The sequence below is a fragment of the Oncorhynchus mykiss genome, chromosome 7 (assembly GCF_057628025.1).
Source record: "Oncorhynchus mykiss isolate SJ-2025 chromosome 7, ASM5762802v1, whole genome shotgun sequence".
Taxonomy (NCBI): Eukaryota; Metazoa; Chordata; class Actinopteri; order Salmoniformes; family Salmonidae; genus Oncorhynchus; species Oncorhynchus mykiss.
The window spans coordinates 79,516,686-79,530,000 of NC_143028.1; the positions used below are offsets into that span (position 1 = coordinate 79,516,686).

Consider the following 13,315-nt stretch of genomic DNA (forward strand, 5'->3'; position numbering starts at 1 on the left):
CATTGTCCTTACTGCTATTAGCCAATAGAAACACATTGAATAACAGATAGTCCTTACTGCTATTAGCCAATAGAAACACATTGTCCTTACTGCTATTAGCCAATAGAAACACATTGAATAACAGATAGTCCTTACTGCTATTAGCCAATAGAAACACATTGTCCTTACTGCTATTAGCCAATAGAAACACATTGTCCTTACTGCTATTAGCCCATAGAAACACATTGAACAACAGATAGTCCTTACTGATATTAGCCAATAGAAACACATTGTCCTTACTGCTATTAGCCCATAGAAACACATTGAACAACAGATAGTCCTTACTGCTATTAGCCAATAGAAACACATTGTCCTTACTGCTATTAGCCCATAGAAACACATTGAACAACAGATAGTCCTTACTGCTATTAGCCAATAGAAACACATTGTCCTTACTGCTATTAGCCCATAGAAACACATTGAACAACAGATAGTCCTTACTGCTATTAGCCAATAGAAACACATTGTCCTTACTGCTATTAGCCCATAGAAACACATTGAACAACAGATAGTCCTTACTGCTATTAGCCCATAGAAACACATTGAATAACAGATAGTCCTTACTGCTATTAGCCAATAGAAACACATTGAACAACAGATAGTCCTTACTGCTATTAGCCAATAGAAACACATTGTCCTTACTGCTATTAGCCCATAGAAACACATTGAACAACAGATAGTCCTTACTGCTATTAGCCCATAGAAACACATTGAATAACAGATAGTCCTTACTGCTATTAGCCAATAGAAACACATTGTCCTTACTGCTATTAGCCAATAGAAACACATTGTCCTTACTGCTATTAGCCCATAGAAACACATTGAACAACAGATAGTCCTTACTGCTATTAGCCAATAGAAACACATTGTCCTTACTGCTATTAGCCAATAGAAACACATTGTCCTTACTGCTATTAGCCAATAGAAACACATTGAATAACAGATGGTCCTTACTGCTATTAGCCCATAGAAACACATTGAACAACAGATAGTCCTTACTGCTATTAGCCAATAGAAACACATTGTCCTTACTGCTATTAGCCCATAGAAACACATTGAACAACAGATAGTCCTTACTGCTATTAGCCAATAGAAACACATTGAATAACAGATAGTCCTTACTGCTATTAACCAATAGAAACACATTGAATAACAGATAGTCCTTACTGCTATTAGCCAATAGAAACACATTGTCCTTACTGCTATTAGCCAATAGAAACACATTGAACAACAGATAGTCCTTACTGCTATTAGCCAATAGAAACACATTGTCCTTACTGCTATTAGCCAATAGAAACACATTGAACAACAGATAGTCCTTACTGCTATTAGCCAATAGAAACACATTGTCCTTACTGCTATTAGCCAATAGAAACACATTGAACAACAGAGAGTCCTTACTGCTATTAGCCCATAGAAACACATTGAACAACAGATAGTCCTTACTGCTATTAGCCCATAGAAACACATTGAATAACAGATAGTCCTTACTGCTATTAACCAATAGAAACACATTGAATAACAGATAGTCCTTACTGCTATTAGCCAATAGAAACACATTGAATAACAGATAGTCCTTACTGCTATTAGCCCATAGAAACACATTGAACAACAGATAGTCCTTACTGCTATTAGCCCATAGAAACACATTGAATAACAGATAGTCCTTACTGCTATTAGCCAATAGAAACACATTGAATAACAGATAGTCCTTACTGCTATTAGCCAATAGAAACACATTGTCCTTACTGCTATTAGCCAATAGAAACACATTGAATAACAGATAGTCCTTACTGCTATTAGCCCATAGAAACACATTGAACAACAGATAGTCCTTACTGCTATTAGCCAATAGAAACACATTGAATAACAGATAGTCCTTACTGCTATTAGCCAATAGAAACACATTGTCCTTACTGCTATTAGCCCATAGAAACACATTGAACAACAGATAGTCCTTACTGCTACTAGCCCATAGAAACACATTGAATAACAGATGGTCCTTACTGCTATTAGCCAATAGAAACACATTGAATAACAGATAGTCCTTACTGCTATTAACCAATAGAAACACATTGAATAACAGATAGTCCTTACTGCTATTAGCCAATAGAAACACATTGAATAACAGATAGTCCTTACTGCTATTAGCCAATAGAAACACATTGAATAACAGATAGTCCTTACTGCTATTAGCCAATAGAAACACATTGTCCTTACTGCTATTAGCCCATAGAAACACATTGAACAACATATAGTCCTTACTGCTATTAGCCAATAGAAACACATTGTCCTTACTGCTATTAGCCCATAGAAACACATTGAATAACAGATAGTCCTTACTGCTATTAGTCAATAGAAACACATTGAACAACATATAGTCCTTACTGCTATTAGCCAATAGAAACACATTGTCCTTACTGCTATTAGCCCATAGAAACACATTGAATAACAGATTCACTACATAGAACAGATAGACACACCTCGAGCAGAACAACCAACATGTGCGTTGTTGGTACGACACTCACCTTTCCACAGAGGGGTCATATTAACGTATAGGTCAAACCGTACAGACGATTTAGTGAGAAGACTTGATTTTTTTTTCAGGATGTCTCGTGGTCTAACACACCACACACCAGTCTAGCTCAGACACTTTTCAACGCAGAAGTGTGATAGACGGACGCGGTGGATTGAGACTTGGGATTGCAAAATAAACATATCTCCAGCTTAAACTGACAGATTTTGATGGGGATTTTTGTATTATGCTAATTTGATCTTCACGGGGCCGCGGATATGGACAATAGGGGGGGGGTTAATGAATTCAGCAAGGCTACAGGAGCGGTTACCTTCCCATGTGAATTGCAAAAATCACTGAAGCTTTATATCTCCCTCTCTAACGTTAAGCATCAGCTGTCAGAGCAGCATACTGATCACTGCACTTGTACACAGCCAATCTGTAAATAGCCACACCCAACTACCTCATCCCCATATTATTAATTACCCTCTTGCACCCCAGTATCGCTACAAATCATCATCTGCACATCTATCACTACAGTGTTAATGCTAAAATGTAATTATTTCACCTCTATGACCTATTTATTGCCTTACCTCCCTACTCTTCTACATTTGCACACACTGTACATAGATTTTTCTATTGTTTTATTGACTATGTTTGTTTATGTGTAACTCTGTGTTGTTCTTTTTGTCGCACTGCTTTGCTTTATCTTGGCCAGGTCTTAGTTGTAAATGAGAACTTGTTCTATACTATCCTACCTGGTTAAATGAAAATAAAAAAACTTTTTTTTTTTTTTTTTTAAATCACTGCCTTCTGTGTTCGGGACCACAGAATAATATGATGACTTCATAGCATTCTCTTTCCATGTCATATCACTCCAGTAAGTTATTTTTTATTTTACCTTTATTCAACTAGGCAAGTCAGTTAAGAACAAATTCTTATTTTCAATGACAGCCTAGGAACAGTGGGTTAACTGCCTTGTTCAGGGGCAGAACGACAGATTTGTACCTTGTCAGCTCGGGGGTTTGAACTTGCAACCTTCCGGTTACTAGTCCAACGCTCTAACCTCAGATGTACATTCAGCCGGTAGAGACAAAGGCCAAGTCCTTTTGTGAAGTAATACGGGTTAGAGGGTAGGGAGCGTTTCAGGACGTGGCCTTGGTCAGCATTCTACACTCTTCCATTTCAAACCGTGAAATATTTACCCGATGAGCTGCGGCGACAACGTCCTCTTATGACATCACAATACCCCAAAACAAACAAGTTAATCAACCAATCATTCAATCAACCAATTCACTTAACCAACAAATTAAATCCTGTGCCGTCTCACCTGAGCCAATCGTCTGAGCAGCAGTTCAGCGGAGGGGCGTGTCCAGTCGAGGAAGATCTGCGGGACCAGGGTGACTGTCATCTCTAGGACCCGCAGCAGGCTGACGGAAAGGTCGAAACACGTAGCGCACACCTTCAGCTGCCTTGTGTCCACAAAGTTACGCTCGGGACGTTCAGCTGCCTGCTGAATCTGGAGGGGAGATAAATAAGGTACTTTACAGCAGGCTTTCTAAAAACCAAAAATCATATAAAGCAACTTCTCTCCCCCCTCTACTACCCTAACACATTAAATTCTGTTATTACTATCTAGCTATTCGATTATCTATTTTAGGACACTTCGGGAGTAGATGAAAACGTGTATACTTAAGCTTATATGAAAACATCAAGGAAGATCGCAAGGTAATAATTGTGTGTGTGTGTACAAAATAATATATATGCATTGCATTCAAATGCGATTTTTGCCACGATCCCTTTAATAAATGTGTACGGCCCGCAGGACAGGGAAAGACACGCCTTTTGTGTTACAGCCTGAATTTAAAAGGGATACATTTTAATATATCAAAGAAATAAAGGGAACACTTCAAAAGGTCGCAAAGTTCAAGGGGGCCGAATACTTTCGCAAGGCACTGTATATGTGTATGTGTATATATACAGTGCCTTGCGAAAGTATTCGGCCCCCTTGAACTTTGCGACCTTTTGCCACATTTCAGGCTTCAAACATAAAGATATAAAACTGTATTTTTTTGTGAAGAATCAACAACAAGTGGGACACAATCATGAAGTGGAACGACATTTATTGGATATTTCAAACTTTTTTAACAAATCAAAAACTGAAAAATTGGGTGTGCAAAATTATTCAGCCCCCTTAAGTTAATACTTTGTAGTGCCACCTTTTGCTGCGATTACAGCTGTAAGTCGCTTGGGGTATGTCTCTATCAGTTTTGCACATCGAGAGACTGAAATGTTTTCCCATTCCTCCTTGCAAAACAGCTCGAGCTCAGTTAGGTTGGATGGAGAGCATTTGTGAACAGCAGTTTTCAGTTCTTTCCACAGATTCTCGATTGGATTCAGGTCTGGACTTTGACTTGGCCATTCTAACACCTGGATATGTTTATTTTTGAACCATTCCATTGTAGATTTTGCTTTATGTTTTGGATCATTGTCTTGTTGGAAGACAAATCTCCGTCCCAGTCTCAGGTCTTTTGCAGACTCCATCAGGTTTTCTTCCAGAATGGTCCTGTATTTGGCTCCATCCATCTTCCCATCAAGTTTAACCATCTTCCCTGTCCCTGCTGAAGAAAAGCAGGCCCAAACCATGATGCTGCCACCACCATGTTTGACAGTGGGGATGGTGTGTTCAGGGTGATGAGCTGTGTTGCTTTTACGCCAAACATAACGTTTTGCATTGTTGCCAAAAAGTTCAATTTTGGTTTCATCTGACCAGAGCACCTTCTTCCACATGTTTGGTGTGTCTCCCAGTTGGCTTATGGCAAACTTTAAACAACACTTTTTATGGATATCTTTAAGAAATGGCTTTCTTCTTGCCACTCTTCCATAAAGGCCAGATTTGTGCAATATACGACTGATTGTTGTCCTAAGAACAGAGTCTCCCACCTCAGCTGTAGATCTCTGCAGTTCATCCATAGTGATCATGGGCCTCTTGGCTGCATCTCTGGTCAGTCTTCTCCTTGTATGAGCTGAAAGTTTAGAGGGACGGCCAGGTCTTGGTAGATTTGCAGTGGTCTGATACTCCTTCCATTTCAATATTATCGCTTTCACAGTGCTCCTTGGGATGTTTAAAGCTTGGGAAATATTTTTGTATCCAAATCCGGCTTTAAACTTCTTCACAACAGTATCTCGGACCTGCCTGGTGTGTTCCTTGTTCTTCATGATGCTCTCTGCGCTTTTAACGGACCTCTGAGACTATCACAGTGCAGGTGCATTTATACGGAGACTTGATTACACACAGGTGGATTGTATTTATCATCATTAGTCATTTAGGTCAACATTGGATCATTCAGAGATCCTCACTGAACTTCTGGAGAGAATTTGCTGCACTGAAAGTAAAGGGGCTGAATAATTTTGCACGCCCAATTTTTCAGTTTTTGATTTGTTAAAAAAGTTTGAAATATCCAATAAATGTCGTTCCACTTCATGATTGTGTTCCACTTGTTGTTGATTCTTTAAAAAAAAATACAGTTTTATATCTTTATGTTTGAAGCCTGAAATGTGGCAAAAGGTTGCAAAGTTCAAGGGGGCCGAATACTTTCGCAAGTCACTGTATATATATATATATACTGCTAAAAAAAATAAAGGGAACACTAAAATAACACATCCTAGATTTGAATGAATGAAATATTCTTATTAAATACTTGTTTCTTTACATAGTTGAATGTGCTGACAACAAAATCACACAAAAAATGATCAATGGAAATCAAATGTATCAACCCATGGAGGTCTGGATTTGGAGTCACACTCAAAATTCAAGTGGAAAACCACACTACAGGCTGATCCAACTTTGATGTAATGTCCTTAAAACAAGTCAAAATTAGACTCAGTAGTGTGTGTGGCCTCCACGTGCCTGTATGACCTCCATACAACGCCTGGGCATGCTCCTGATGAGGTGGCGGATGGTCTCCAGAGGGATCTCCTCCCAGACCTGGACTAAAGCATCCGCCAACTCCTGGACAGTCTGTGGTGCAACGTGGCGTTGGTGGATGGTGTTAGGGAAGATTCAGAATTTGTTGGTAACATATGTAAGATGTTTTATATTTATCAAATGTGTGTAAGTTAATTCTCATCAGAATGGTATTTTTGTATAATACTGTGGGCAGGGTTGAAGTATCTGTTCTATGTCAAGACTAAGTTGCATGGCTGCTGAGAGGGGAGAGGTCAAAGTGTCATCATGTGTAAACATATCTTTTACTCCCTACCTTTTCTAGTGGGGGAAAGAAGGGTTGCAGTGTTGTTTCTATCTTAAACTATAGCCTCACCCTCCTCTCCGTGAGTTTGTCCAGGAGTTTGTATTTAGAGTGGGTTGTATCTAAATGACAATTTGATATATGCCTGTTGTAATAGAGGATTGGTTTATGGTTCTGGGTTTGGGAAAGAGACAAAGCTGAACGATGAGTTATGTCTATGCTGTCTGACTGTGTGTCTTTGCTATTAAAGGAACTCAGTTGCATTGTAAGGGGGCTCTCAGAGGATTCACTGGGAGACACTGAATCAATCTGAGAGTCACAGGGTTGTGATAGAGCTCATATAATTAAAGATGGACTTTTATAACTAACTCTGACTTGTGTGTGTGGTTTGCTCCCATGATTTGGTAAATAGAGGAAATTTCCACGACAATGGAGCGAGGCATGATGTCCCAGATGTGCTCAATTGGATTCAGGTCTGGGGAACGGGCGGGCCAGTCCATAGCATCAATGCCTTCCTCTTGCAGGAACTGCTGACACACTCCAGCCACATGAGGTCTAGCAGTCTTGCATTAGGAGGAACCCAAGGCCAACAGCACCAGCATATGGTCTCACAAGGGGTCTGAGGATCTCATCTCGATACCTAATGGCAGTCAGGCTACCTCTGGCGAGCACATTGAGGGCTGTGCGGCCCCCCCAAAGAAATGCCACCCCTCACCATGACTGACCCACCGCCAAACCGGTCATGCTGGAGGATGTTGCAGGCAGCAGAACGTTCTCCACGGCGTCTCCAGACTCTGTCACGTCTGTCACATGTGCTCAGTGTGAACCTGCTTTCATCTGTGAAGAGCACAGGGCACCAGTGGCGAATTTGCCAATCTTGGTGTTCTCTGGCAAATGAAAAACATCCTGCACGGTGTTGGGCTGTAAGCACAACCCCCACCCTGTGGACGTTGGGCCCTCATACCACCCTCATGGAGTCTGTTTCTGACCGTTTGAGCAGACACATGCACATTTGTGGCCTGCTGGAGGTCATTTTGCAGGGCTCTCGCAGTGCTCCTCCTGCTCCTCCTTGCACAAAGGCAGAGGTAGCGGTCCTGCTGCTGGGCTGTTGCGGTCCTGCTGCTGGGTTGTTGCGGTCCTGCTGCTGGGTTGTTGCGGTCCTGCTGCTGGGTTGTTGCCCTCCTACGGCCTCCTCCACGTCTCCTGATGTACTGGCCTGTCTCTTGGTAGCGCCTCCATGCTCTGGACACTACGTTGACAGACACAGCAAACCTTCTTGCCACAGCTCGCATTGATGTGCCATCCTGGATGAGCTGCACTACCTGAGCCACTTGTGTGGGTTGTAGACTCCATCTCATGCTACCACTAGAGTGAAAGCACCGCCAGCATTCAAAAGTGACCAAAACATCAGCCAGGAAGCAAAGGAACTGAGAAGTTGTCTGTGGTCACCACCTACTTCTATGTGTAAATCAGGCCAGGTAACCTATAGGCCTACTTCTATGTGTAAATCAGGCCAGGTAGCCTGTAGGCCTACTTCTATGTGTAAATCAGGCCAGGTACCCTATAGGCCTACTTCTATGTGTAAATCAGGCCAGGTAGCCTATAGACCTACTTCTATGTGTAAATCAGGCCAGGTAGCCTATAGACCTACTTCTATGCGTAAATCAGGCCAGGTAACCTATAGGCCTAGTTCTGTGTGTGTGCATCCTTACTTAACATTGACAGGAGCGCTCCAAACAAAATACAATGACTAAATTGACGAAACTCGTCAACAGAATGAAATAAACCTAAACTTGTTAAATAGGTTGTGCGCTCTGCAAAAGTGACCATTCTGACAAGGAAAACCGTTAAAAGACTAATAATAATAATAAATAATAATAAATTGAATGCATTAAGAGAAATGATCTTAACCAAACAAACATTGTAGATGAGAAATGATAGGAATTAACGGTTCATGTAGGCTACTACTGGTGACGTATGTAACGGGGAATTGATAAGACACTAACAAATCAAGGTAAACAATTCACACAAATACAGTTATTAAACAATGAATGTGCGCACAAATTGGCGGGAGACACTTGCATCGTGCATTATTAGAGAGACTGTCCTTCTTGGACTGTGCCCTTCACGCCGGCCCCCGCAATGGATTAGTTCACCGAGACGATTTGTTCACCGAGACGGGCTCGAATCACACAGGTGTCTCTCGTTTGCCATTAAAATAAATATATCTATTTGACAACAAAAAAATTAATAATAAGTTGGTTGACCAAAAGCCTATCGACCAAACAATCGACTAATTATAATTGGGGTCAGCCCTAGCAGGAAGTGATGTCGATTTCTATGCTCACCTCCTGGATCATGCCTATAAACTCTGAAAAGGCCCAGTTGAGCTGGTTGAGAACAGAATTGAGGAAGGAGGCGGCCATGTCTTTATCCAGAGAGAGCAGCTCCGCCATGTGTCTCTGCAGCAGGAGGGACGGGCACGGCTCTGTAACGACCAATCAGAGAGGAGAATACTGTCACACAACCAATTAGAGGAGAGAATACTGCAGGACCTTTTGGTACGGAACACCATGTCAAAACGTTATGAAACTTACAGAAATAAAAAAATAAGTGTTTGTCTTCTGTTTTAATTAGTTTTATTCACAAGTCCCCAGCAGCAGATTATACAGCCCTAACTAACTCATAGCATGACGCTGTGCAGAGTGGGGGTTGATATGACAGGAAACAGAATAGATTGATCAAAGACACACATATCCCCCCCTGCATGATACTCATGACATACTAACTATAACAGATTTCACATCATGACATGTTCTATTCAGATTGGATAAAGAGATGCACTGGACCACAATGGCTGAGGCAGGACGTGCCCGAGGCTGAGGCAGGACGTGCCAGAGGTTGAGGCAGGACGTGCCCGAGGCTGAGGCAGGACGTGCCAGAGGCTGAGGCAGGACGTGCCAGAGGCTGAGGCAGGACGTGCCAGAGGCTGAGGCAGGACGTGCCAGAGGCTGAGGCAGGATGTGCCCGAGGCTGAGGCAGGACGTGCCCGAGGCTGAGAGAGGACGTGCCCGAGGCTGAGGCAGGACGTGCCAGAGGCTGAGGCAGGACGTGCCCGAGGCTGAGGCAGGACGTGCCAGAGGTTGAGGCAGGACGTGCCAGAGGCTGAGGCAGGACGTGCCCGAGGTTGAGGCAGGACGTGCCAGAGGTTGAGACAGGACGTCCCAGAGGCTGAGGCAGGACGTGCCCGAGGCTGAGGCAGGACGTGCCAAAGGTTGAGGCAGGACGTGCCAGAGGCTGAGGCAGGACGTGCCAGAGGCTGAGGCAGGACGTCCCAGAGGCTGTGGGTGAAGCAGGACGCCAGAGGCTGAGGCAGGACGTGCCCGAGGCTGACGCAGGATGTGCCAGAGGCTGAGGCAGGACGTGCCAGAGGCTGAGGCAGGACGTGCCCGAGGCTGAGGCAGGACGTGCCCGAGACTGAGGCAGGACGTGCCAGAGGTTGAGGCAGGACGTGCCAGAGGCTGAGGCAGGACGTGCCCGAGGCTGAGGCAGGACGTGCCAGAGGTTGAGGCAGGACGTGCCAGAGGTTGAGACAGGACGTCCCAGAGGCTGAGGCAGGACGTGCCCGAGGCTGAGGCAGGACGTGCCAAAGGTTGAGGCAGGACGTGCCAGAGGCTGAGGCAGGACGTGCCAGAGGCTGAGGCAGGACGTCCCAGAGGCTGTGGGTGAAGCAGGACGCCAGAGGCTGAGGCAGGATGTGCCAGAGGCTGAGGCAGGACGTGCCAGAGGCTGAGGCAGGATGTGCCAGAGGCTGAGGCAGGATGTGCCAGAGGTTGAGGCAGGACGTGCCAGAGGCTGAGGCAGGACGTGCCAGAGGCTGAGGCAGGACGTGCCAGAGGCTGTGGGTGAAGCAGGACGTGCCAGAGGCAGGACGTCCCAGAGGCTGTGGGTGAAGCAGGACGCCAGAGGCTGAGGCAGGACGTGCCAGAGGCTGAGGCAGGACGTGCCAGAGGCTGAGGCAGGACGTGCCAGAGGCTGAGGCAGGACGTCCCAGAGGCTGTGGGTGAAGCAGGACGCCAGAGGCTGTGAGTGAAGCAGGACGCCAGAGGCTGTGGGTGAAGCAGGACGCCAGAGGCTGTGGGTGAAGCAGGACGCCAGAGGCTGTGGGTGAAGCCTGAATTACCAGGCGATAAAGCCAAAGTAACATGCTTGCTAGATGTCTGGTGGTACAAGTAGGAAAGTAAAGCATCCCCCTCTGTCCCTGTACTATGGAGGACCTCTCATCCCGTACTGTGGAGGACCTCTCATCCCGTACTGTGGAGGACCTCTCATCCCGTACTGTGGAGGACCTCTCATCCCATACTGTGGAGGACCTCTCATCCCATACTGTGAAGGACCTCTCATCCCGTACTGTGGAGGACCTCTCATCCCGTACTGTGGAGGATAGGCTGTAAATGTAACACCTTATCACAGAGAGGGAGAGAGCAACAGAGAGAAACATCCACATCCCACATGACAAAAGCATTGTATCGTCGCTCTTGAAGGACAAGGGATTCTCAATAAACCTCGTCAAGCGTACCAACCAATCATTGAGCAGGACAGTGTTGTCGCTCTTTAAGGAGAGATAACCTTTAGATTTAATTAACTTCACACAATAATATTCTATACGCTGTGTGGCTGCACACTGGCCTAAAGAGACTAACCGGGGGATGTACTGGGCAGCAGGGGAGAGTTTTCGGACAGAGGACAACAGCGTGAAGCAGGTGTACTGTATGGATGAATAGATGCTCATCTCCTCTGGCTCCCACCTAGCTGATGGAGGGTAATGTTCTATTATTCTGCCTGATGTCTCCCCCCTCCTCCCACCCAGGGATTGTCTGGGGAGATTGGATAAGGGATTGATGGATGGACAGTCTGTTATATTACCCTGCCCAATCTCTCCTTTCCTTTCTCATTACAAACGTTGCCTTCACACCTCCTCCAGTCCACCCATCACTGTCATCCACACAGATACATGATGTTTCCCTGCACCCATCACTGTCATCCACACAGATGCATGATGTTTCCCTGCACCCATCACTGTCATCCACACAGATACATGATGTTTCCCTGCACCCATCACTGTCATCCACACAGATACATGATGTTTCCCTGCACCCATCACTGTCATCCACACAGATGCATGATGTTTCCCTGCACCCATCACTGTCATCCACACAGATACATGAAGTTTCCCTCCACAGATGCATGATGTTTCCCTCCACAGATACATGATCTTTCCCTCCACAGCCATAGATACATGATGTTTCCCTCCACAGATACATGTTTCCCTCCACAGCCATAGATACATGTTTCCCTCCACAGCCACAGATACATGTTTCCCTCCACAGCCATAGATACATGTTTCCCTCCACAGCCACAGATACATGATGTTTCCCTCCACAGATGCATGATGTTTCCCTCCACAGATACATGATGTTTCCCTCCACAGCCAAAGGCTTTGATTTTTTATTTCACCTTTATTTAACCAGGTAGGCCTGTTGAGAACTAGTTCTCATTTACAACTGCGACCTGGCCCAAGATAAAGCAAAGCAGTGCGACACTAACAAACACAGGGTTACACATAAACAAATATACAGTAAATTATACAATAGAAAAAGTATATATATACAGTTGTGTGCAAATGAGGTAAGATAAGGGAGGTAAGGCAATAAATAGGCCATAGCGCCAAAATAATTACAATTTAGCAATTAAACACTGGAGTGACAGATGAGCAGAAGCTGATCAGAATGGTAGACTATACATACAAATGGGGACAGGGAGGGTGAGGTCACATCCTGTATAAAAGTAGCAGTACTGACTGACATCCTGTCCTCTTCCAGAGTCAATGTTGTGAGGACTCTCTTTATTCTATACGTAAGGGCATTCATACCGCAGCATGTACAGTAACGTGACGCCACATTTAAACCAGTCCTGTCCAATAGTAGGAAATCTTTACTGTGAATTTCCTCTGTCACTTCTGACCACTAGGACCTTTCCTTCTGCACCATCACTACTAATATGAGATAAACAGCACACACACACACACACACACAGAAACACACACACACAGAAACACACACACACACACACACACACACACACACACACAGAAACACACACAGAGTCCTTCCCCCCAAAAAACGAAATGTCTAGTATGTCAGCAATCAAGTTAAGATCGATCATTTTAAAAATACAGAAAGTCGTTATGATGCCAAAAAAAAGAACTGTATTTCGGTACTTTAAGTTATACATCATGAAAACTTGAGTTCTGACATGCAAAACATTTTTGGGGGACGATATCAACAACAGCGAAATGAAACAAATACCAACAGGTTGTTTCACAAGGGCCTATCAACCCAAAGCCTCTTCATTAAGCTGTGTCCCAAATCACACCCTATCGGGAATAGGGTAACATTTGGAACTCAGTTCAAGTCTCTCTCGCTCTGGGGCCTTGTCATATGGCGTCTCG

General features: G+C 44.3%; 1 protein-coding gene across 5 annotated transcripts in view; it reads right to left on the minus strand.

Annotated features, from left to right (window-relative positions):
• The window catches only part of rnf123 (ring finger protein 123), a 259,771-nt gene that overhangs the window by 146,440 nt on the left and 100,016 nt on the right, over positions 1 to 13,315 (minus strand). For all 5 annotated transcript variants that reach the window (XM_090242045.1, XM_090242042.1, XM_090242043.1 and 2 more), the window contains 2 exons: positions 9,153 to 9,292; positions 3,885 to 4,073 (listed from right to left, as the gene is read on the minus strand). In XM_090242045.1, coding sequence (XP_090098171.1) covers positions 3,885 to 4,073; positions 9,153 to 9,292 — 329 coding nt within the window. The remainder of the gene's footprint in view (positions 1 to 3,884; positions 4,074 to 9,152; positions 9,293 to 13,315) is intronic.